This window comes from Acomys russatus, chromosome 30 (genome assembly GCF_903995435.1).
Source record: "Acomys russatus chromosome 30, mAcoRus1.1, whole genome shotgun sequence".
Classification (NCBI taxonomy): domain Eukaryota; kingdom Metazoa; phylum Chordata; class Mammalia; order Rodentia; family Muridae; genus Acomys; species Acomys russatus.
In genome coordinates this window covers 13,500,615-13,527,465 of record NC_067166.1, presented here as the reverse complement: position 1 = coordinate 13,527,465, position 26,851 = coordinate 13,500,615, and the positions used below count along the sequence as shown (strand labels likewise).

General features: G+C 43.6%; 1 protein-coding gene across 1 annotated transcript in view; it reads left to right on the top strand.

The window, feature by feature from the left end:
• Rasgrf2 (Ras protein specific guanine nucleotide releasing factor 2) overlaps positions 1-26,851 on the top strand; it is a 199,813-nt gene that overhangs the window by 33,648 nt on the left and 139,314 nt on the right. The window contains exon 2 of the mRNA XM_051172267.1: positions 25,291-25,397. Within this exon, the coding sequence (XP_051028224.1) occupies positions 25,291-25,397 (107 nt within the window). The remainder of the gene's footprint in view (positions 1-25,290; positions 25,398-26,851) is intronic.

The following is a 26,851-nucleotide window of genomic DNA, read 5'->3' as shown; positions in this document are numbered from 1 at the left end:
GAGTTTGTGTTCCTGTTGCCAGGCATACCTGATAACAGCCCAAGAACAGTGAAGGTTCTGGGATGATTTGAGGCCTGTCTCCGGAATCAAGTGCTCATTTGCCCCTAAACTTTAAACACAAGTTGTTTCCTGTCATTTAACTAGGTGTGTGTGTGTTGGCGGGGGAAGGGGGAGTGTAGGTGGGGTGGGTGGTGGTGGGTGGGCGGTGGGGTGGGTGGTGGTGGGTGGGCGGTGGGATGGGGGAAGGCAGGGGAAGGGGAGGTATTGGTCAGTGACTTACTTGGGACCAGGTCTTCACAGGTGTCTTCCAGATTGAAATAGAACAGTGTGGCTCACCACCCACTGTTTCTCTTGTTTCGGGGCAGGGGCTGGCCAAGCTGTACAGAGTACTGTATGTTGACCTGTGAACTTCTATGGCTTCTTGCAGATTGTGGTATGAGGTCAGTGGCTGCACACGCAATAGCAGTGTCCCCACAACTTGGCCTGTGAGGACCAATCACCAGACACCTAACTAATTGCTCAAACCTGTCAGAACAGATTCAGTTTTTACATCCCTGATAACACATTTGTTTATTAAAGTTCCAGACAATCTCAGCCGAGCAGGCCCGGCTCATCTCAGGAGATGGAACACACAGTCCGTTAAGCTGGTCATTTCATCAGTGGAAATAGCTATAGAGAATTTACCATCTTGACAGAAGGAAGCAGGGGCCCTCATGTGAGGGTACCACTGTTGAACACAACACAGCAGGAGCGGCAGCATAGCAGGTGCCCTGTGTGAAGCTGCGAGCTACACAGCCAATTGTCTTCGCCAAATGTCACCACAAGGTTGGTCTACTCAGAACAGTGTGGACTGCCTGCTGGTAGGTTTAGTTCAGCAGCTCCCACCATTGCAGTAAGTAGGATATTTTCATTATCTATCATCCTCCGCACCCTCCCCACCCTATATCCCTGAATCCTCCTCCAGCCCTAGCAACTACAAAGCTACTTTTGTCTCCATAGGGTTTCCTATTTCATAAAAATGTACTCATAAGGAACGTGGTTCTCAGATTTTACCCTACCTATAAGATGTGCGGAGATAAAGATAGAGTGGAGACTGAGGGAATGACCAAGCAATGCGTGGTCCAACCTGAGACCCACCCCGTGGAAGAGAACCAACCCCTGACACTATTAATGATACTCTGCTATGCTTGCAGACAGGAGCCTAGCATAACTGTCCTCTGAGAGGCTCCACCTAGTACCCGATCGAATCAGACCCTAAGACTCACAGCCAAGCATTAGGTGGTGCTCAGGAGTCCTATGGAAGAGTGGGAGGGAAGGATGAAAGGACCAAGAGGGGACAAGAATGCCGCAAGATGACCAACAGAGTCAACTAACATAGACCCATAGGGGCTCACACTGATGGAAGCATCAACCAAAGAGCACGCATGGACTGGACCTAGGCCCCCTACACATATGTAACCAATGGGCAGTTTAAGCTTCATGTGGGTCCCATAGTAAATTGATCGGGTGCTGTCTATGACATGGTCTTTGTTGCCTGCTTTCGATCACTTTGCCTTAACGAGGCTGCCGTTCCTGGCCTCAGCGGATGAGGATGAGCTCAGTCCTGATATGACTTGATGTGCTGAGGTGGGTTGGTGAGGGGTGCACCCCTTTTCTGAGGACAGGGGGTGCATGATGGGGGAAGAGGGTGGGAGGGAGGGACCAGGAGGAGAGGACAGGAGGGGGCGACCATTGGGACGTAAAGTGAATATATAAATGAAAAATACATTTTAAAAAAGAATGTGGCTATTTGCGAGTGACTTCTTTAACTTTGGACAAATTTTTAATTGTTTTTTTAAAAACATATACATTTACATTACTACACTTATATAAAATAAACTATATACAGCAAGAAGAACCACAGAACAATCAGGAATTACATTCATGTTACATTCATAGTGTCTTGGCTGTTTGTATTTGGCAACCTTGAAGAAAAAGTATTCTTATCTCAGTGAGTTTAAAATTCTGAATATAACTCAATATCTACCATATCTCATCTCTATCAACTTAAAATATCTATCTAGACCCCCAAAACATCCTAACCTCCAGACAACCAAGTTTAATTGTGAAACTAAACTATTTTGTCTTCAACCCCATCAGAGACTTGAGAAGTCACCTGAGTAAACAGGAAGTGCAGGTTAGCAGCTTCCATATTTAAAAAAAAAAGAAAAAAACAAAATGACGGAGACAGTTTGCTGCCTGGAGAGTTACCCATAACTCACTAAAACATTGGAGCATCATCTTTGCAATTAAAAAAAAAAAGATGCATTCATAAAATCACATAAATAATTGCTTTGTTTTTTTAATGGCCAGATAATATTCCACTATTTGGATATACTGAATTTTGTTTATACATTTCCTAGTTGAGGATGTTTGGTTTGTTTCCAGTGTTCTGGCCACAGCCACTGATGCTTCTTTGAACGCTCACGTACTTAATCTTCTCATGGACATGAATTTTATTCCTCTCGGGCACCCACTCAGCAGTGAACACAGTTTGTATTTTGTAGTAGGTTTTATTTTTCTATGGTAACATGGGCTTTCTTTTGCAGGAGTGATTTTTGGAGGCAGGAATCATGGCTAGAGGGCTGGGTCCGTTTGATTAAATGAAGAGGAAATTCACTTTGCTTTCTCAGCTGTAGAAAGAAATAGCTTTTTATCAGACCATCTTGCCAGTCCTTTCCAAATTAAAAATTTCCTGAGTGGTAACCAAAGTTTTTAAAGATACAAAAGGAAACATTTCCAGAAAGGCTTCATAACGGAGCCCCGCCCCTCCCAAGTCCCTGCTTCTGCGGCTGTTTATCCACTTTGAAAACAACTTGAACTTTAATATTTACTAATTTTAGTTAAAGTTTGTGTATTTTTAAGTGAAGACAAATTGGATGAGTATACACCCAAAGTCGGTGTTGGGGCTATGTGAAAAATACGTTAGTATTTTGGCATGTGTCCTACCCCATTGTCCCGCTTTTGGCTGCTTTGTGGTTCCCTGGGCCGTGCCACACCCATGGCCAGCTTCCTCCCGCTGTTCTGATCACTCCACGGGCTTGGGTTGATTGCACCTACGTGTTTATGGAGAAAAGAGTGGAAAGGCCTTAGGGAAGGCCACAACAGTTTTGAAGGTGTTTTTAGATGTCACAGTTTAGAGAAGTCAGTGAGGGAGATCTGTACACAACAGGCAGATGAGGTGTGGCTAAGTTTAAAATCCAGTGGTTTCCTACAGAAAAGCGGTGAACCCATGGCCCTTCAGAATATCTGCTTCCTTCACACTACTTAAAACATTTCTGGTCCCGAGTTCAAAATGGCCGTGCCTTCCCAGCAAGCACCCCTAGGATCCTTTCTTGTGTGGCTTTCAGTTGAACAGCTTTGGCGTTTACACTAGTCTTTTTGGTTTTCTGAGAGACCCTCCATGTACGGGGAGGCGATTCTTCAGCCCGAACAAAGTGCTGTGCACCTTGAGTGGTCAGGCCCCGAAGACCGTTAAGCCTCCACCCTCTCTGGTGCCAAGGGCCTTCCCAGAGCTGCGCCATCAGCTTCCTGGCGTCCGTATTTCCTTCAGCAGCCCATGTACTCTGAACGTTCCCCTCACTTTGTGTAGATCTTCAGATCAGTTGCTCGCTACCCAGCACGGCCCTCACCATGGTCACTGTGTTATGTTAGATGTTGCTTGGGGTTTAAGCGACCAACGTGGTTCAGTTCTTACTTACCCAGGTTCCACAAGCTCTGGGCCTCAATACCTAAAAGTCTCAATTCTTGTTTTGGTGACATTTGTTCTTGTATGCAGAGTCTTGAAAATCTGGCTAGAAAATATAAAAAGAAAGTCTCTGTGAACGCTGGATATCATTTTTTTCCATAAAAAAAAAATCCCTGTTTTGAAAGCGTGTGGAAGATGTCTATAGATGGTTATATATGGATGCCAGATTGACCCTCATACAATGCAGCTTTCATTAGCCCAAGGAGTGTAATAAATCATGTTGTCTACAGAATAAACTTATTTTGTATTGTCTTTCATTTTTACTATATGTGAACATTTGTGTGCACATGTGTATGCAGGGGTACTTGTATGTATAGGTGCATGTGTTCTTATGCTAGAGGTCAAAGTTGAGTGTCTTTCTCAACCACTCTCTACCTTATCTTTTGAGACAAGGCCTCTCGCTGAACCGTTCAGCTAGACTGGCCATCCAGGCAGCCAGAGAACCCCTCTCCTGTGTCTGCCCGTCCAGGGCCGCCATTGCAGGTGTACACTGCTGTGCCCAGCTTTCGACTTGGGTGATGGAGATCTGGACTCAGATGTGATAGAGCCATTTCTCCAGGTCCTAGTTTATTCAGACTCAGATGTGATAGAGCCATTTCTCCAGGTCCTAGTTTATTCAGACTCAGATGTGATAGAGCCATCTCTCCAGGTCCTAGTTTATTTTGTTTTCTGGTCATTTCTACAACTCTGTGATAAATGAATTGAGACAAAATTACATTTGTTTTCTGGGGCTCTGGCATGACCTCTTGTTTTCCTTCAGTGCTCTAGGCAATGGACCAGACAGACGGTAAAGAAACAACAAGCCCTGAACCCCAAATATATGATCCTGCAATTATGTGGAATGATGTGGACTGAGTTGGACATTGAAAGAGAAATTTGTCTTAGTTACTTTTCAATTGCTGGGACAAGACACTCTGACAAAGGCAACTTATAAAAGAAAGCGTTTAACTGGGGGCTTGCCTGCAGCTGCATGGCAGAGGTCATGGCAGCAGGCAGCAGGCATGACACTGGAGCACTGGAGTAGTAGCTGAGCGCTTACATGTTGGGACAGTAATTATGAGGCAGAAGAGGAGAGAGAGAAAGAGAGAGAGAGAGAGAGAGAGAGAGGAGAGAGAGAGAGACAGAGACAGACAGAGACAGAGAGAGAAAGACAGAGAGAGAGATAGAGAGACAGAGACAGAGACAATTAATTTGGAATAGCATGGGCTTTTCCACTAACAGGGCCACATCTCCCAAACCTTTCTAAATCGGTCCACTAACTGGGACCAGTCATTTTAATATGTGAGCTGGGATTGGGTGGGATGTGCATTCTCATTCAAACCACCACAAACGTCCTATTTATCTTGAATCTGTCTGACCCTCTGGACCACTCCCTGTAAATAAAGTAGTAATCTAGTGACAATAGTTCAACAGTAAACTCTGTGAGGTGGGTGCCACGGTTACTGTATTTTCCGGTGAGAAAAAGGAAGCCCTGAGAAATTAAACACCAAGGATGTTTGAACTAAGAGGGGGCATTAAGGGGGGAATATGAGCCTGGGGTGGCTGATGTTAGGGGAACCGGCTGTTCATCCATGATGACAGCTTATTTTGTTCACTGAATTGGGGTGTAATCAAGACAAGGTTGACCGCATGTTTTGTGAAGGCAGTAATCCCACACACAGTGGGGGTGACCGAGGGGCAGCAGCCAACCTGGGTAGAGGAGATCAGATGTTTCTCATCATTGAGACAGAGGGGCAGCAGCCAACCTGGGTAGAGGAGATCAGATGTTTGTCATCATTGAGATAGACTGGGATGGAAAAAGGTTCTGCCATGGCAGTAACATAGGAGTTCCAAATGGTTCCAGACCCCCCCACCCCACCTCCAGCATCAGATCTCTGCCTCACACTTGGCAGATTTTTCACAACTACCCTCTAAAGGAGAGATAAACCTGTTTTTTAGGATCCCAAGTGTGGGATCGGAACAGTCTTGTGAGAGAACAGGTGATGTTAATCCACTCGAAGACCAACCACATCGTGCGGGAGCTCGATTGTTGTCAGCTGAAAAGATCCCATGAACGGACTCTGGGAGGAGATATATAAATAAGCCCAGAACTGGAGGCAGGACCTTTTGGGGAGACTTCGGATAGTTTTGGCTGTTCATCGCTCCACATTGAGACGCCCCTAGAGAGAACCACTTGAGGGAAGGCTTCCGGGCTCTGGCTCCTGCTGGAGTTCCGGGTTCTGGTTACTCCAGGTTCCAGCGGAAGAAATCCTGCTGATTATACCAGGAGAGTCGTTCCTCGGAAGTGATATCCTTACGGTTTTGTTATTGTGTTCCTTAATCCTCTTTTCCTATTGTTTTAGTTAGTCAGGTTATAAGTAACGTACATTCAGATAGTAAGTTATAATAAAATATATTAAATACAAAAATAAGCCTACAACTCTCCATGTTCCGAGCATCCTTCTGATATGGGCTCCATCAATCCTCTGGGACCCATTGTTTGGAGATAGCTTAAATGTATATTGATCTGATTGTGTAGTGAGCTTCCATAGCACTATTGCCTTCATCTACAGAAAACATCCTGGTGTGTTCCCACCAGTGGGAATACGGATGGGGCCATTATAGCATTCACAGGCAGAGCAGCCCTTGGAACACTCGATGACTTTGAGATATTTAGTCTTGGACATGCTTACTGTCTGGTTCTGGTCCATTGAATATTCTTCCCTTGTGATCCATCCTCTAGTGGCTAGCTCGTTCTATGGTGTTGATATTCAGCATTCTGGATTTGGGCCTCATAAAACTCGATGGCATTGCTGTGTACTGTACGTAGCTTTTGTGGCAGAGACTAGGGAGCATGGTGTGGGTTGCCAAGAGTGTCCACACACCCATGTCTTTCATCCTCGATCTCATGTACTGGTGAGCAGGGCTATCGTGTCTCTGAAAGGTGCTTTCCTCACCTGTAAGATGGACCGTGATGGGAATTACAGGAGGCAGTGCGGTCGAGCCTTAGGAGAGTGCTCGGCACACACTAAGCACTGCATAGGCGTAGCAGTACTCACGCCTGGGTAGGCTGCTTTGAGCATCACCGCATGCTGCCAGTATTCTTCACGGAAAGAATAACGCCCAGCTGTGGAGTCTCAGTAGGGCTAAAACCTGGATCCACGTGCTTTGTATAACAGTTAATTATCATGATGATCGTCACAAATAATAAGATGCTCACATCTCTGTGAAGCTAAGAAATAACACACTATTTGCGTTCCCTGGTGGAGTAGCCCAGAGTCCGAAGAAAAAGTTTAATGTGCCAGGATATTACAAGAAACAGCTGTTTACATGAAGCACACACACAGCATGCCGCTTGTAAAAAGGTTGGTAAACATTTAGTGGATTCCTCTCTTGCTTTTTTTTTCTGCTTTACTTCTTCCGTTCCTTTCCTGTCCTGCCACCTATCTCTTACATCACTACAGTGATGCAGCTCACCACTCCCTTTCCATGCTAGAGGTTAACACACCGGCACAGGCCAGGCACGAGTCCCACCGCCGAGCGGCATTGGCTAGCCCTCTGTCGCACACGCTTTAATGCGTTAAGTTACAGTTTGAGAAATGCTGGAATGACGTCACATATGTAAGAGGAGGCCAGCCTCAGATGGTTCTAGAAAATCTACTGGAATGCCACATCTCAGAATTGAACAGTGTTTTTCTGCTGTTCGTGGCAGCACTGTCTGTAAACCTGGCGTTTGTGAGGCAGAGGCAGGAGGCTGAGCCTGAGTTACATCATAGTGGCAGGGAGTGGGACAGGGGAAGGAGGGAATGAGAGAGGGAAGGAAAGAGGGAGGGAGGGAGAGAAAGTAAGAGTGTTCTTTGAATGGTGGTGAGACTACGAATGAATTTCCCACTTTGCTTGTGTGTCTCTGTAACATACATACATACACACACACACACACACACACACACACACACACACACACACACACACATTATTTTTCATGGACAGGAAAACCAGCAACAACAGCTTTTCCATAAGCGATAACTTAGTGCTCATTAGGTGGGACTCAAGGGCACAATATCTGCTTTGTACTTTACAACGGGAGACAATCCAGTGCACCACACAGAACGGAACTCTGTGCTGTGTACTCTTCAAAGATGACTGAGAGCATGGTTCAAGCAAAATTAAAGACACACTGTGCTGTGGAGTTTGAGAAAGGTTTGGATATTTTGAGAATTTTTGGAGAAGACAATACACATATGCTTGAGTCGCTTTTTTCCCCATTTCTGATGTTTTATGGTCTTATTGCTGGAGATTTGACATTGCCATTATTATTATTATTTTTTTTTTTAGTTTCTGGCAGCCATAAGCTTTTGCTGCTGGCAAATGAAGGAAGTGCAGTTTTTATGCTGAACATCTTTTCAGAGGTGGGAGGCCACAGGCAGGCACGTTAGGACTTCGTGTGGCACACTGGAGCCCCCTTGCTAATCCTGCTCTGGATGCATCTAAGTATTTGGCTCACCCAACAGATGTCTCCCATACCACTATATATACACAGATGCGTCTGCTAGTATATTGCATATTTTCCGTTTATAAATAAATGCATACCCAATAGCTTTTAAAATTGCTATGCCACAGCCTCATATTTGTTTTTTTCTGAGCAGGAAAATGCCTAGAAGGCTCTGAGTATTTTAAACAACTTTATGTACACATAAACCTGTCTACGTTTGTGTCTTTAAAGTGCACATATCTGTTATGACTACCACAAAAACGACATAAAACATATGAATAAGAAGGCAAATCCCCCAAGAAGTAACTACTGCTCACGTCTTGGACCATTTCGTTCCCACATGTTTTTGTTAATGCTTTTTTTTTTTTTTTTTATAAATATCAAGTTCTCTGTTTATCCTCTTACACATTTGGCTTGTCTGTCCCATTCATGTCAGTACATGCAGTCTTTATTTGTTCTTTTAAGCTGCTTACTCATTGAATAACTCAACTATGCCTTATGTAGTTATAGCTATGTATATACGGTGGCCAATATATAGTGTGCCCCCCCTTTTTGAGATAAAGTTCTTATGTTGCCCAGGGTACCTTTACCTTGATCTGTGAGTTCAAGCCTTCTGAGTACTCAAGACTAAAGACATATGCTGTTGTGTCAGCTAAGATTTTTTAAAAAAAAATTCTTTTGGTGTTGGAGATGAAATTCAGGGCCTTGCACATGCCAGGCAAGCACTCTAGACCCACGCTTATCCCTAGTGCAGGTTGCTGCTTTTTGTTTGCTTGCTCATTTGTTTGCTCTTAAGACACTATAGCAGTGAAAAGTATCACACATGCTCTTAAGTATATGAATGCATGCTTCTCTAGGAATGAGTTTGCTGGCTCTGTGGTTTGTTCTTATATTTATTCCTTCAGTATATATTTGATATTTTGTATGTGTTGTTTAACTTGTTTGTAATCATATATATTTCCCACACACAAATGCTACATACATTGATTTTTAAGAGTCAGTTATGTTACACTTATTGTTCAAAGTCTTGGATTTTTAAGCTTATTCACATTATACTAACCTCTTTCCATATCATATATATAAAAGCAGTCTGAAGTTATAGGTAGTCTATAGGGTTGATCCATATGTCTAGAAATATAATGATGAATTGGCTGTTTAATATAAAAAGGCAAAATGTTTTATCTATCTATCTATCTATCTATCTATCTATCTATTGCTGTCTGTCTATCCATCCATCCATCCATCCATCCATCTACCCATCTACCTACCTGCCTACCTGCCTACCTGCCTACCTATGTATCTATCTCCTGTCATTTATCTGTGTTTGAGATAGAATATCTTTTTGCATGGCCCATGATGGACTAGAACTCACAATCCTCTGTTTGGCACCCCTATATCCTAGTATTACAGGTATGTGCTGTCATTCCTGGCAACAACTTTGTAAGAAATGTTTTATTGGGGCTGGAGAGATGGCTCAGTGGATAAGAGCACTGCCTGCTCTTCCGAAGGACCAGGGTTTATTCCCAGCACCCACATGGCAGCTCACAATTGTCTGTTACTCCAAGATCTGACACCCCAACACAAATACACATAAATTAAAATTAAATAAAATATTAAAAAAAGAAATGTTTTATTTTATTATCACTTGAGATTTCAGAAGAAATGCAAGATTCCTATAAAGAACTCTATGTCTTTTATTTATCAGTCGGTCATCAACACATTGCCCCATTTGCTCTCTCCCCATATTTTTGGATGTAAGTTGACTATTTTTCTCCATGTTTTCCACATTGTTAATACAATATCTGCCAAGGTATCCCACAATGAGGCTGTCTTTTTTTTTTCTTGTACAATTAATGATTGTACAATTCTTGTACAATTACCATGGGGTAGTCATCCACATTTTTACATGAACCCATAGTTACATTTCGCTTGCCGAAGAGTTTTGCATTGCATTAATACTCCATACTTTATTTACTTGTGAAGTTTTGTCAGCTGTGGTTTGGGGCATCCCTTCCATTGTTGTTCCCATCTTTTTAAAAATCATGTCACTCAGGTCAGCCCTTCAGGGAGGAGCAGCTGTCCAGCTGTAGAGAGTGTTCAGAAGGCAGTTTCTAGAACCTTCTGTAAGTGTCTGAAGTCTGCTGCAGTGACAGGCAGGACCTTCTGAGGGGTAATGCCCTTTCTGAAGTGGTTCACACTTGATGACTATAGCCTGTCATACCTAAAGGCTCATCATTGTAGCCTGAAGTGTGACACAGTTTACTCTTCACCTCCAGGGCATTCACCAAGGTCGTACAAACCCCACCCCCTTTTGTTAGCCCTATATGTGAGATCCTGTAAGATCTCCAGAGACAGATGAGCAAGAAGAAAGAGCTCAAGCTTGGGTTAGATACATCAGCTCAGTGTGGTTTTAGCAAGATTGTGACTGGAAAGCCCTCCCACTGGTCAAGCCATGGCCACTTGCCTCATGTGAAAAGAGGCACCAAGTTCAAGCCAATACAGACTCATGGGTGGTGGTGAATGGCCTGGCTGGCACCATGATCTCGAAGGAAAAAGATTAGGTTTGGAACAAGGGGAGGAAGAAGCACAGGGATGGACAGACATACAGACTCGGTCCCCCTGTGTGACAATGTCTTCAGCACCCACTAGAGCTTTGAGTGGCTCTGACTCTGTTATTTTTCTCTGAAGAAGTTTTTATTTTGTATTGTGTCAGTCAGTTTACTAGGGACAGCACAAACGGTCACAGAAGTGACATTGTAGTCAGTGATGGTTGACTACCCTAGTGCTGATATAAATGGGAATGGGGGACAAGGATGGGCCATGGTGACATGACAGAGGTGGAGGCCACATGCTGGCAGTAGAGATTTCATCTTACCAAGGATGGGGTAGCTAATAGCGCTGTGAGGGTGTCCAGCATGATCCCCACAGATGTCAGTGTGCCGCCTTCCTGAAACCAATAGGATGGCTTCTCTGTGGCAGACTTGCTGCACTTAACTCTTCCACTTGGAAGAGGCTTCTGAGCTGTGACTGCACTTCAGGAAGATTTTCACCTCAGATGGTCCGTTTTTAAGCTTTAGCCTTTTGATTTGGACGTGGGCATGGTGGCATACACTTTTGCAATCCTGGCACATAGGGGACAGAAGCAGGGGATGGGAAATTCTAGGCCAGCTTAGATGACTACAAAGAAAAACATTATCTCAGGACTATCCCCAACAACCCCCAAAACCAAAACAAAGAACAAATAAAAAATAAAATAGACTTTCCATTTGGTCTTATAAGACAATATCTATTTGCCTATCTATGGATTATTTATGCCTGTTTCTCTTTTCTTTGCATGTTTTTTTTCCCCCAAGACAGGCTTCTCTGTGTGGCTTTGGCTGTACTGGACTCACTTTGTAGACCAGGCTGGCTTCGAACTCAGAGAGACCCACCTGCTTCTGCCTCCTGTAGTGCTGGGATTAAAGGCCTGTGCCACCACACCTGGCACCTTGCATGCATTTTTAATAGGTGGAAGCCCTATCTACTAGTTTTAACATCTGGGTCATATTTTCTCATGATGATAGTTTCTTGTTTTGCTTTTTTTCTATTTATTGTTGGCTGCATGGTGCCAATAACTTGTTAGTGTGTATTGAACATATTGGCAGTTACAGCTAGTCTCACAATTCTGTTGTTTTCCTTTAAAGAAAGTTCCTTTTAATTCTAGCAGACAGTGTACTTGGCCAGTACAATCTGCAGTCTGCCTTCTCTCTTGTGGACAGCTGCAGTCTTATGATGTTTCAGCTCTCTCTAGAGTTGTTTTCTGAGATGCTCCTTAGAGTTTACACACACACAGTTCAAGGCGGAGTGAAAGATTCTAGCCAAAGGTTGTGTTCAGAACTTGGCATATCCACTCTGTGCCTCCCACAGCCCTCTTCATGTTCTCCTGCAATTTCTATTATGCTAATACTCTTAACTCTGTTCTCAGCTACTCCTCAAACCAGCAAAACTATGACTTTGTGTTAGAGTTACCTCTGTGCCTCCGTCCAAACTGTGGCATGTCCTCATGCAAAGAGTGTACCGCCACTAATCTCATTTACAGCTCTGTTCTTCCAAAAGTCAAGTCTGCCTTTCAGTTTTGTTGTTAAACAGTTACATATACCACCCCAGTTGTGTATGTTTTATGCATGTTGGGTTATATAAATTCTGAATTTGCTCAGATTCTATAATTGTTCGGTACTACATTAGTGTGATAGCACCTGCTTAGCCATTGCTGGGACCAGAAGCTTACGAAAGAGAAATCAGCATCACCACGTGTCCCTTTTTAGCTGTCTGTACCAATATCTTCTTACCTGTAATGTTCTTTTCCCATCATGCTTCCCTGTAACATCATAAAGCTGCTTTTGTGGTACCCAGTACACTAGGGAAAAGTTTCGGAGTTCTAACTGTCATCTGCCTAAGTTCTAGCAAGGCTGAGAATACTTTCATCTGTGGGAAGTTCTGTGTTGTATGTTGTAAGTTGCAACTTGGTTTTGTCCGCTTTTCTTTCATTTTCTTAGGGATCTGATAGATGTAGCCAATGGCATCACGATCACTCCTCATGGTGTTTCCACCCTCAGTTATGACATCGTTTATCCTTCAAATTATTAAAATTGTATGTACAGTTATCTGTCTGTAGCGGGCAAGAACTGAAATGTGCAAATGCACTCTTTTACAAGTGGGTTTTAAGCTCGTTTAAAATAGGCAGTATTCTTAGAGAAATTCCGCCCAAATTTTAGGGAGTTTGTGCATGATGGTGTGTGGCTTCAGTTCTGGCTGCTGGGGAGGCTGAGGCAGAAAGAGCTCTTGATCCTCTATATAGCATCAAGTTGTATCATAAAAGAAAACTAAGGGCGTGATTGCTGTTTTAATTGCTCAGACTGCTGTGGTTTAAATGCCTCGCAGTTTCCTCCACTTCTCCCAGTTAACGGGCACTTCTATTGGTAGTGGTAATGGTAAGAGTTGTGTATATGAATGCTAACATCCATTTCATTGGTGTAGGTTCCTGAAGAAAATGAAGGTATTTTACAGTCTGTGCTACAAATTGCCACCATTTCACAAAGATTGTAATTTTATTTCAACCAGCTTATGACATTGTTTAACTACCGGTTTTAGTTTGTAAAAGTTGTTATTTGATGAAATTGTCTTAACTTACAAATGTATTCCTCTTTCTGTCCTTATCCCTCCTTCTCTCCCTCCCTCCCTCCTTCCCTCTCTCCGCCCCTTCCCTTCTTCCTTTCTCTCTTCCTCCTTTTCTTCCTCTTTCTTTGCCCCTCCCCCTTTGGCTTTGGATCAAACTCAGGACCTTACACATCTTACACACATCCGTTTCATCAATTCCTTTACATTATCTATTTGTTTGAAAGAAGTCTTTCTGTTGTTTTTTATAATTTAACAAATTGAAATTCTAGTTAAAAATCTTCAGTGCTGCGATGTTTCCCAATTCATCTGGCAAGCTTACCCCATGATTTACAAGCCAGGCAAATTATAAAGTAGATGGCTTTTCAAAAGGCATTACCTCTGGGGCTTGAGATATGATGGCTCAGTGCTTAAGAGCACTTGCTGGTCTTCCAAAGGAGCTGAGTTATTTTCCTAGCATACACATTATGCTAGGAACTCCAGTTCCAGGCCATCCAATGCCTCTTTATGGTCTCTGTATGCATTCATATACCAGTGGTACACATATATGCACCTATATACACATATACACACGAAGACAACAGACATGACTTCTTTATTTAGGCTTGCATTTTCTTTTATTTCCATTTTGGAAGGCATTATATAGTAAAGTCTGGAGTATTAAAAACCAAAGACAGAACCATAGTCTAGCCATATATATATAATGCATTTCAATGAATCAGTTATTGTATACCATAAGAATACAATTCTAAGTTATGTTTTTGGGCACTGAAGGGCTTTGGTAATATGGGACACAGAGGCCATTAGGTTTTGCTTTCCAAGATCAAGGGTCTCTTTCTAACTCTCAGTGTTTAGAAACGGAGAGACAGCCAGGCCAGTTAGATAGTTCAGTGGATAAGGTCACCAACCCCAATGACCTGAGTTTGATTTCTGGGGTTCACATGATAAAATTAGAGAACCAACTCCTGCAAGTTGTCCTCTGACTTCTACATGCAGATGGGGGCATGTGTAGCCTCCAAATAAATAGATTATCATAAATAATGAGATAGTTAATTGCTCAAGGCATTCTGTTTTCAGAAAGATCTTTTAATCTATAACTTTAAGTCATATAGAGAATAAAACTGGAGCCTGTCCCACAATCCGTATTTATTTTGCCCATTTTTGGCATCGTCATAGTCCTTACTTGATACAGCACCTCACATTTGTTTTCAGTAACAGTTGCTGAGTTGTCCCTCTGCTAAGTGGTACTGACTACTGCAGATGTTAACAGCATATGTTCTTATTGCACTTGGTCCCGCCCCCAAGTGAGAATATGGTTAGCAAATGAAAAGTGAAACCCAAAATTGAAATAAGAACATAAAGAGGTGAAAGTATTTGGTGATATCCCCTTTCAGACCAGTGAAATTAAAGGCTCCAGACCAACAGAGGAGTATCCAGACTCATATAGACTTTGGACTAATGACAGCTCAGTTATTTCAGTGAAGGAGAAAAATGGCAATGGTGACTAAATTCACAAGTCTGTTCAATTCATGTCTCTGAGGTTGACCAGATGTCTCTTTCTAAATAAATCAAGCAAAGTGCTAGGGATGGTTGAAACCCATCACACAGATCAACTGTTACTTATCTTCAACAACATTTGTCCCTGTCTGGAGTGTTAATAGAAGAGAAAGGTAGGCCTATAAGAATTTAACAACATAGAAGTCAAAGATGATGACCTAAGCCATTGAACTTTGCATTTTTCTCTCCATATATTTCAATATGATGGGAGCTCAGATCCCTCAGTCAATGAAAGTTCTGCTGTTTCAATATTTATATGATAGTCTTTCAAAAAGTGGAAGAACAACTGAATATATCAAGTGCTTTTAGCTATTCTTACAGTGACAGGTTTTCTGACCTCTTATTATCCTCTTCACTCTCCAGTGAACACAATTTAATTTGACTCAATTGTTTGAGATTTAGAATCTAGACTGAATGGATTTTTCCACTTGTGGTAAAAACCGCCACAGGAGGCAATTACATGTGTTCTTAAACTGGATGCTAAATTGAAGTTCTATCTACTAAAATATGGTTTTTTAAATGATCATATTCAAGGCAGCTTGTAAAAACTGACATTGCTACACGATGTGGACTTTGTGCACGATAATGCTTTGATTTAGCCGTGGTTTTACATTTCTGTTCTATATGCTGGTTTCTGTTGGGAGAAACCATTCCACAAACTCTGTGTCACAGATGCTTCAGAACACAAACATTCTCTAAGGCTTTGGGAGAATTAGAAACAGTTTTATCATGAACATTGAACATCTGGCAAAAAGTTTACAAAACATTCCATAAGCTATCAGGTCTGCAGAAGCAGTACGGGCCCCTCCCTAGTCACCAAGAACCCTGTATGCCCATTTGTGGTTGAATTGCATCTCACTCACACTGAATCTTTTATGGTAGCAGCTGATCCGATCTAGAGGGAGACATACATGATTCTAATGACCAGGACAGGATGCTAGGAGGGATCAGATATGCCAGAGACACACTCCAAGTTCCACCACATGTGAGAGTACCTGCCAGCTGGGGTATGTTTTGAGATACCTGAAGGTGAAAGTCATCAGAGTCAATGCAGGTAAAGAGGAAATAGCTCAGCTTCATCAGCATAGTTAATATTTAAGACAGATCTCATTTCATTTTACAAACAGCTGTAGGAAAGGGGGCAAAGGAGAACTGGGAGGAGGCCTTACATCAATAGAAGAGCAACCTGACACTTCATTACCGCTTCTGAACCCAGACTAGAGAATTGTTGCCTGCCTGCCTGCCTCTGCGCGTCGCCATGGCTTGAAAAACGCAGAGGCTCTCTTCTTTTTGGGTGGATGGTCATAACAACCCACAGAGCTGCTGGGAAGAATGGTCCACTGGATGAGGTTGCTCCAGCGCCTGAGGAGCAAACAGGAAGACCAGACTCCAGTGCCTGAGAGGGTCAAGGGCTCCACCATGCTTCAGAACTGTGGTGACAAACACTTGGAAGCTGCCTTTGCTGAAACTGGCTCCTCCTTTGGGTTCACAAACCAACTAGGGGTGTGGTACATACCAACCATCTGTGCCTCCACTTTTATCTACCTCCTTTACTTTGGAGCAGACTCCTGCTCGGCTCTGCACACAGCCATGCTAAGATTGTAACGACTACCCTTTAAGACTTGATGGCACTAGCCTATCTCACTCCCTGTTAGGGTTGAAGGCACAAAGATAGCAGCAATAGAAACAACTTACTGCCAGTCTTTCAGCGTTCTGTTCCAAGCCCCTTCACATACCTGAATGTCTCCCCTCACTGTCCTAAACCTGCAATTGCCAAGGATTCTAGGAGCAAGACAGCCTAGCAGAATGGCCACTGTTTTTGTCACTGTTCTATTGCTGTGAAGAGATACCATGATTAAGGCAACTCATAACGTAAAATATTAAGCTTTGGCCTCAACAAAACACCGAGAGACGGGAAAGGCATGTGTAGTAACTAAAAACTCACAGTATCATCCAAATACAAGTTTGTTTTGGGGAGGCCTACATTGCAACACCTTCAGTGGATGTCTGAAACCTGAACTCTAAACAGTGTGCTTTTTTTCCTGTACACATCTCGCTATAATGCCTGTACATTAAGCACAGTGAGACAGTGATCACAGACCTTAGCAAACTCAGCAAATGATTCCTTTGCTTTTTTCCTGTCGAAGACTTTCAGGCATTTTTCAAGTCGCCAGCCTCATTACTCTTGTACTTTGGTGACGTCATTGATAATAAGAGCCACCCAGCACTGTGGGGCCGCAGCAGTCCATCTGATCACCCAGAGGCTACTGAGAGTAGGACCTAGGTAGGAGGGTTGCCTATGGGGAGGCTGTGCCTGGACAAAAACATGACTCATGTCCTGGTAGCAGAGTGAGACCATGTGAGATACCAGCACAGAGCTCAGCACGGCAAGCAGTTTAACACAAGTGCTAGATTTTTTTTTCACTTAGTCTTTTCAGACTATTATGGGTACCTGGAACCTCAGAAAGCAAAGCTGCGGATCAGGGGAGCAATGCTGTAACAGTGTGTGGAAGGAAACTTGAGTTTTAAGGAAGCCTTGCCATGCATTTTAAAGAACTCTTACAATGTATTTCCTCATCTTGTCTTGAACATCATTATTTTGAAGAACTGCTTAATTCCTATGGATAAGCAATGTTATGTAGGCTTATATAGCTTTTCAACAGGAATTGAATAGCTGGGGTGGTGAATCATGCTTTTAATCCCACCACTCAGGAAAGCAGGGGCAGGCTGATCTATTGAGTTTGAGGCCAGCCTGGCCCACATAGAATGATGGTTATTAACCTTCCTAATGCTGTGACCCTTTAATATAGTTCCTCGTGCTGCCAACCATGAGATTATTTCACTGCTCTTTCATAACTGTAATTTTGCTACCGTTATGAATCGCAGTGCAGATATCCGGTGTGCAGGATATCTATCTGATAGGACTCCCAAAGGGGTCGAGACCCAGAGGTTGAGAACTGCTGACATAGAGCCTTCTAGACTATCCAGGACAACTTGAAGAGCCCCGGACTGAAGAAAACAACAATAACAACAACAACAACAACAGGACAACAGGAGAATGGATTAGCTGCCTTTAGTACTGATTATAATTCTGTGCACGTCTATTTTCAGTGATTCAAATATTACAAAAAGGAAGTATGCAGAATTGTGTTGGCTACATAGCTACATGTGCTTATTACCAATGACTCAGACATACAGAAACGAGGAAAGTGGAGGAACAGAACTGTCCCCTGGGTGTTGCCAGAAGTCACAGTGTGTGTGTGTGTGTGTGTGTCTGGCACAGCGATAGCTTCAATGTCAAGGCTGTCAAGGATGAGATGCATCAATGGACAACTCTATGACCCTATGAAAGAAGAAGGCTCCCAGAGCTATTGACACCTAGAGGAGGGCATGGATCTTTTGGGCCAAAAGTATCAGGGATGGAGTCTCTTACTGGAGCTGACATTTCAGTCATGCATGTCAAGGTTGTTCCGTAAGACTGAATGGCAAAGAAAGAAAGCCTCATGACTATTATAGGTGTTGGATCCCAGGACATGAAGAAGACCATAGCACTGTTTTCATTTGTTGTTTTCCCCTTTCTTAATCATCCAGGACTCTCTCCTAAATTACTGCAGAGAAACAAGTCAGAGGTCACAGTGTACCACTGTGGGGGGGGGGGGGGTCTACTGCTGCTGTTGACACTCAAGGGACCTGTGGTGCAGCAGGTCTATGTGTAGATCCATCGTGTTTGCATCCCAGGGAGGCCAGATGACACAAAGAAAATGAACTACCTTTCTTTCTTCCTTCTCCTTTCCCCTTTTTTCTAGCAGTGCTGAGGATTGAACTTAGAGACTTGTACATGCTAATCATGCTTCCTACCACTACCTTGCATTCCTCAGCCCTTGGTTCTCTCTCTCTCTCTCCTCTCTCTCTACCTCTATCTCTTGATCTCCATCTCTCTGGCAAAGCCTCACTGTGTAGTTCAAGCTGGCCTTGAAACTCATTACATAGCCTAGATTGATCTACCTCAGCCTTTAAGAGCTGTCACTAGAAGCTTGTCCCCCATCCCTGAGGCTACAGCGGAGACTTCCAAGGACTGACTGGAAATATGTAACTGGCAGGCACATGCAGAGGCCAGGTTACGTCGTTTGGGAAATGGAAGCTGCACTTTGCCGCTCTTCCCTGTCATTTCTGTGTCCACACCATGCTGTAACCTTTGCGCATGGTCTGCTAAACAGACTTGCCTGGCTGTCCTTAGAGGTGCCTTTGCATTGGGCTCCTAGGCGGCAGCAGCCGAGGAAACAACACACAGCCCTTAGCTAGACCAGACCAGGTCACTGAGCGCTTCTCCTGGCTTGGATATTGAGTTTGGACAGAAGCTAACCATTGCCGAGTCACCAGCCCTTAGAAGACTGTCCTTTGAACCACTGGCTTGTTATTTTTCTGACTTTCCACTCTTTCTCTCTTAAATTTACGCGGAGTTTTATTACATCTAATGTTAAATCCAATGCCGCCTCTGCTCGGAGGCCCTTTCATGGGCTTGTCTCTCCCAAGTTTATGGCATTCCTTCCTCTGCCTGAGCTAGAGTTTAAGAACTAGTATGTGGGACCGTCCGTGGGGAAGTGTACTGGGTTTTGTTTCAGAGTTTCCAGACTTCAATTGCATACACAGAGACCCTGAGAGGTCGATTGAGTCACTTTTGTTTGTTTTTGGTTTTGTTTTTCCATTTGTTTGTGTGTGTGTGTTTGAGACAGGGTTTCTCTGTGTAGCCTAGGCTGCCCTGAACTCGCTTTGTCGACCAGGCTGGCCTTGAACTCACAGTGATCCACCTGCCTCCCGAGTGCTGGGATTAAAGGCATGTGCCACCACCCCCAGCTTTAGAGTCACTTTTTAAGTTTCCTTTTGGATAAAATTAGACTCATGTCCAACTCCAGGACTAATACGATCTTTGCACTGATGGTTTTAGTTTGGAAAGAAAAAAAAAAAAAAGAATAGCTGTCGCATTGGATGAGCAGAACTGGCATGAGTGGAGGTGGATGACAGAGAGAGATTTGCTGGGCCCCAAGATAAAGCCTGGGGTATGCCCCGCACATTTTCTGACTGTTCTAATGTCACATAAAGTTCTCCGGTCACAGTTTCCTCCCAGACAGTCCTCAGATGGCCCAGTGGGAAGTGAAAGCTACCTCATTACAGGCTGTAGCTCACAGAACCGTGACCGGCACCTCTGTCCCTCAGTCCCTGGCGGTCCTGTTTTACTCTCTCCTACCCCTACTGTAGGTTTCCTAAGTGGGGCCCACCATGGCATCCATTGTGTGTGGCCAGGTATTAGGGCATAATCTTTAGGGATGGCCCCTGGGGTTCAACAGCAGTGAGTTCCCACACAGAAACGGGAAATTCATCTAGAGCCTCAGAGGACTTCGATCCCGTGACCCCCTTTTTGTGCCCATGGCCCCAGACAGGAGATGGACCTCTTTATGCTACAAGCTGCTGGTGTATCCGGCCTGAGCTTGCTGGTGGTTTCTAGGCAAGCTCACTCAGCACCCTAATATATGGTCAATTTCTAAGCTAAAGCACACACTATCCTTTCTTTGCCCTTCCTTGGGAGTGTTTTCCTTTCTACCTCCTGGCTTGCAGCTCCTAGGCAATAGCCTTTGAGAGCCTAAGCTGGCCAGACACCAATTTGGGAAAGAAAAACACAGGAACTTGTGTGAGTAAGCTGCTGGGAACCCTCTCCCCGAGCCTGGGCCTGGGAGAGTGCTCTATTCTCACTCCCAAGGAAGCAGTAGGGTGGACCTCAGCACACACAATTCCCCAGATTGCCTAAAACCTGATGGTTTCCCATGTAACCCCTCCGTGACCTTAATCGAGCCGAGGTCAAACTGGTTCTTGGTTACCTCCCTTCTGGCTTGGACGAGGTGGTTCCAGGCCTCACCTGGTCATACGGGTCTTGTTGTTGTCCTCAGGCAGCAGCTGAACCTGAAATAAAGACATCACATTGTAGCGTTCAAGCATATTGGGAAGCCGTTATTATATTAACTTCACATTTAAAATATGGACAGCAAGGCCAGGCAGTGGTGGTGCATGCCTTTAATCCCAGCACTCGGGAGGCAGAAGTGGCTCTCTGTGAGTTCCAGGCTAGCCTGGTCTACAAGTGAGTCCAGGACAGTCAAGGCCACACAGAGAAACAAAACAAAACAAAACAAACAAACAAACAAACAACCCCCCCCCCAAATCAACTTCTTGTAGCTGCAGTGGTGACGAGGAAAGGCCTGGAAAGCATTTCACTATCATATTAGTTAGGACTGGAGGTCTCTGCCCCTCCAGGCTAGTTTATGTATTTGGTTCAACAGCCGCTCTCTCTCCCTCTCTGCCTTCCTCCATTTCTCCCACCATCTGTCTCTTTCATTCTTCTGCCTCATCTCTTCTTTCTTTTGCTTGGACTGATGTCCTGTCTCCTGCTCATTGACGGAGATCGATTATTTTCTTCTTAACTTTTCCTGATGGCCAGGTGTGGTGGCGCACACCTGTAATCCCAGCACCCTGGAAGCAGAGGCAAGCAGATCTCTGTGAGTTCAAGGAAAGCCTGGTCTACGAAGTGAGTCCAGGACATCCAGGAATACAAGAGAAACCCTGTGTCAAAAAAACCAAAAAGCCCCCCCCAAAAAAAAGCACAAAGAGGAAACCCTAGTGTGAACTAGGATAATAACACAGTGTGATGAACAGTCACCATATGAACAAGATGGGAGCCTCTTCTGCTTTGTGATGACAGTGTTCAGTCAACCCCAAGTTCTAGAAAGAAAGCCCACTAGGCAAATAAATAAGGAAACAATAGCTCTCTGTGCAGACTGGCAGTCATCCTCCACTACCCTGTCTCTTATCCCTTGCAACCAACGATCTGCTTTCCATCTCTCATGGAAGTAGAGGGTTTGTTGTTTTTGTTGTTTGTTTGTTTTTGTAGTTGACCTTAGAAAAGTCTAGAAGGCTCATACACTAGATATCATGGCCATAAGATTCCTGTCTGCCACTTCTGTTAACATCAGTGAGGTATTAAATGGCATGGAAATCAATATGATGTCAATAATCACAAAACCTTTGATGATTAAAAAGTGTAAGAAAATACTCTCTGCTTCACAAGACCAAAGTGCCAGGCCTATAAATTCCACCACAGGCTGGGTAGCCAGGATTAAACAACTCTGTGGGGCAGATCCCTGGACAACATTTGAAGAGTAGACTGAGATAAGAATCAGACTGAGGTGGATCTCTGTGAGTTCGAGGCCAGCCTGGTCTACAAAGTGAGTCCAGGACAACCAGGGCTGTTACACAGAGAAATCCCGTCTCAAAACAACAACAACAACAACCAACAATGACAACAAAAGAACCAGACTAGAGCCCGGGACAAGGATTGAGGGTGGCACGCCCTGGAGCATGGTTCCTAATCTTTACTAGCTGAGAATGCAAAGAAAGTTGTAGGGACACACTCTGGTTTGGGGTTGGGGTTGGGGTCACTGCCTATGTCAGCAGCATTGACAACACCACCACAGGGAGGGAGATTTGACCTGATCACTAAAGCACCAGTTCTGGGCTAGGATTTTATTTTTAATTAATAAAACAAAACAAACCCTTTTTATACAATAGGTATTGATCACATTCTTCCTTTCTCCCAACTCCTCCCAGGTGCTCTCTACCTCTCTACCCACCAAAATTTAAATTCTCTGTCTCAAACAAACAAAAACTTTACATGAAAATCAGAACAAACAAAAAAGCTAATAAGACAAAACATGCCAAAACAAAACAAAAACCGCACGGAGTTCGTTTTGTGTTGGCCAACTACTCCTGGGCATGAAGCCTGCCTTGGAGTGTGGCTGACATACCCAATGACACCCTATTAGAGACAACTGATTTTCTCTTTCTCAAGAGTATCAATTGCACATGGCCTCTTGGCTAGGGGTGAGACTTTGTGTTCACTTTCCCTTCTCAGTGTTGGGACACTTGAACCCGTGCGACTCCTGTGCACACTCCCACAGTCTCTGTAAGTTCTTATATGCATTGATTCTGTTGTATCTAGAAGACACAATTGCCAAGGCTATTGGCTGCTCTCCACAACCTGATGAAGGCTCTGTTGCTGAACACGTGTACTAGTAGTTAATGTTTCTATTGTGATGAAACACCAGGACCAAAAGGCAAGTTGGGGAGGAAAGGGTTTATTTGGCTGCTCATCATCAGAGGAAGTCAGGAAAGGAACTCAAACAGGGCAGGAACCTGCAGGCAGGAGCTGATACAGAGGTCATGGAGGGATGCTGTGTACTGGCTTGCTCCTCCTGGCTTGCTTAGCCTTTGTTTTTTATAGGGCTTAGGATCACCACCCTAGAGATGATATCACCCACAATGGGCATGGTCCTCCCACCTCATTAATTAATTAAGAAAATGCCCTGCAGGCTTGCTTACAGCTGGTTCTTTTTTTTTTTTTATATTTGTATTTATTTTATGCAATTGTATTATAATTTTATACAGAAAGTTAATCAGAAACTATATTTCAAATAATCACATTTTTTTGTATCTTTAGTCTTTTCATAGTGTATCTTAAATTACAGCTGGTTCTTATAGAGGCAATTTTTTTTTCAGTCGAGACTCCCTCCTTTCTGAGAACTCTAGTTTGTGTCAGATTGACATAAAACTAGCCAGTAGAATACATTTACTTATGTCATTCAAGATGGAGAAGTTGAGCTGGTGGCCTACTAGAGGCTTTATCCCTATTGTCTAGCATTCATGGTGCAGGAAGGTACTCTACAACTGGAGGAAAAACATAGTCATCAATAACACCCATCTACAAATCCTGCAACCTGTACCAATGACCCGTTTGCAAGATATACTTGTGTCATAGTAGCACATATGTCATGAGAGTAGCCAATCACTGTTTTAATAGGATGTAAGGACAACTCTCTGAGATGAAACTCATACCTGACACTGCTAAAGTAGCTAAAGAGTCTGAGACTACATAGGTCATAGGCCCAGGGGAAAACCTATACTGTTATTCTGATAAACGAACATAGCAGTAAAATTACTCCTAATGACATACTGATATATACCCATAGGTCAGTGATCTGGGGGCTTTTGAGAGGCTATGTGGGATGAAGGGGAGATCCCTGCAAACATCCTCCGTGTTGTTCCTGTATAGGCATACGCTTTGTCACTGGCACCCAGAAACAACTGATTTGTTGTCTTCTACTCTTTCAATGGTATCACGTAAAAGAAACTAGAGTATAAAACTCTAACAAATATTTATTTTTATTTTAAGTATGTGTGCATGAGTGTGCATGTGTGCACATGTGTAGGAGCTCTCAGAGGCCAGAAGAGGGTGTTGTATTCATTGGAGCTGGAGTTACAGGCAGTTTAGAGTTGCCTGGCTTGGGTGCTGGGGAGAGAGTCAGATGTTCTGCAAGAACAGTGAGAGATCTTAACTGCTATGTTGGCTCTCTAGTCCTCCAGAATATAGCCTTTTGAGACTGACTTCTTAGTGTTGCACAGAGCTTTCAAGGTGCTGCCTTTATCAAGAATTGCTTCTTTTTACTGATGAGTAGTATTCCACTGGGAAGATGTACCAGGATTGTCTATCTACTGACGAGAGGATATTTGCATTGTTTCCAGTTTGGGATGATTATAAATAAAGTTCAAATGGGATAAATAGTTTTAATCCCAATAAAATAATTTCTTTCTTTTTTTCTTTTATCCAAGAAGAAATTAGATTACACTCATCAAAAGGAAATTCTGATTTTGATGTACCTCTAGGATGGCAATTTTATTTCCTTCCCATGCTAAATATAATTTGTCTGTGACACAGGGCTTAAGCCACTGGTGATGCTTTGCTAAGGCTGCAGAATTGGCAATAGTGGCAATTAGCGTCCTATGACTTCCCAGAACGGAGCCTGGATATGGAATAGTTTAGGCCATAGAATCAGCCAGCTCAGTGGAGTAGAATCCCGTTCCCTACTGCTTTATCACACCCTCCATAGCAAAAACTTCTGGAAATGTTTTCATGGTATCTTTTTTTATTCTTCATTGGCAAGTTGGTACATTGTTCTTTTTGTTCTTAAATAAAAATATGCAGTGCGGTAGGGCTGTGGGCTGCGTGCTACTGAGGGGTGTTAAAACGCTCTCTGTGTCACCACCAAGGTGCAAAGACATTTCTGGTTGGACCAGGCATGATATTACATTTTGAAATACAATTTACATCACGCTGGTAGATTTTGTAAGCTTATACCTCTCATAGGCAAATACTCTGTTACTGTGTTTCTACTCTTGAAAAACAAAACTATAAACCTTCTCTGTTTCTTTTTCTTTTCAGTATTACTTCACTGTTCTTTTTGGGCACGAGGGTCAGAAACCCCTGGAGCTGCGCTGTGAGGAGGAGAAGGCCGGCAAAGAGTGGATGGAGGCCATTCACCAAGCCAGGTGTGGGTCATGTCTTGCTTTGAATGGGGCTTGTCATGGCTGCCAGTACTTTTGGAAGCTTCACCTTGGTTCCTTCTTGCGTCATGTGTGAGGCAGCTGTCTGCACTTTCTATGGCCATGCTTAGGTTAAAGTGACAGGCATGCAGTAGACGTGGATTTCTTCCTGTATACCATGCACTCACTAAGTGCTTCTCAATGAGGGAATGCATTAAAAGTATGACCATCGCTCCCAGGAGTCTGCTACCTGGTTTGCACCTCCTCTTTGCATGTAATGGAAGAGAGGCCTGGAAGGTTAGTTCACTTGCCTAAGGTCCCCCAGCTAGGAGTGGCAGAGCTGGATACGTACCTGGTGGAGGCCACCTTTATAACACCTGGACTCCTACCCACTACCCATGCATTCCCGTTGTTGAAAATGGTAGTGACAAACTAACAGGGGAAACAGAAAACTGTGGTTTACTTTTCTCCTAAGTAATAGCAGGACTGTGAAACACCACTCCATGCCTATTATGTAGGAGTGAGAAATCTGAAGGGGGGGGGGGGGAGGCAGACACCCTTTTTGTTTGCTTGATTCAACTCGGGTTCCTTGGCTCCTGTGTGTGCTTGCTACTTTTTTTTTTCCCCCTTTCTGTCTTCTCCCCAGCCTGGGATGCTGTCGAAGTTATGGTTTCTATTGATGTGAATAAAAACCATGACCAAAATGACTTGGGGAAGAAAGGGTCGATTCATTTCATCTTATAGCTCAAGTCTATCGGCCAGGGAAGTCAAGGCAGGAGGTCAGGGAAGGAGCCTGGAGCTGATGCAGAGGCTATAGGGGACACTGCGCCTTGGTTTGCTTGCCAGGGCTTGCCAACCCTACTTTCTTATCAATCTGAGGACCCTCCCTCCCAAATCACTTATTAATCAAGAAGATGCGCTACAGACTTGCCTATGGGCCAACCTTTTTCTCTTGTGGTCCCTTTCCCCAAATGACTCTAGCTTCTGACAAGTTGACAAAAACTGCCCAGCACATATTTCACCTTCATTTTCAGCTTTCAGTTCTCCTCATCTTTCTGATATTTCAAAGCAAAACTCAGCTATGGAGCCTTTTTTTTTTTCTTCTGTGCATCTGACAAGCCTTCCCCTCTCTTGTGTGTCTGTTCTCTCTCCACCATGTCCTCTAAGACACTGGGACAGGTAATCCCTCATCAATCCCTACTCCAAATGGCTGCTGTGCCTGCACTGTGCACTGCATATAGATGCTTAATTATGTAAATTATTTTCTGTGTGATTTCTACATCCTGAGCAGGCTTGTGTGTACCTTGAGACTCAAGAGGTGAATTGGGGAGGGTGGCACATGCATTGTTAAATGAAACGCATTAGGCAATTGTGGAACAGATGATGAGGAATGACCTCCCAATTGGCTTAATATAACAAACAAAACAAAACAAAACACAAAACATCAATCCCCAATTATT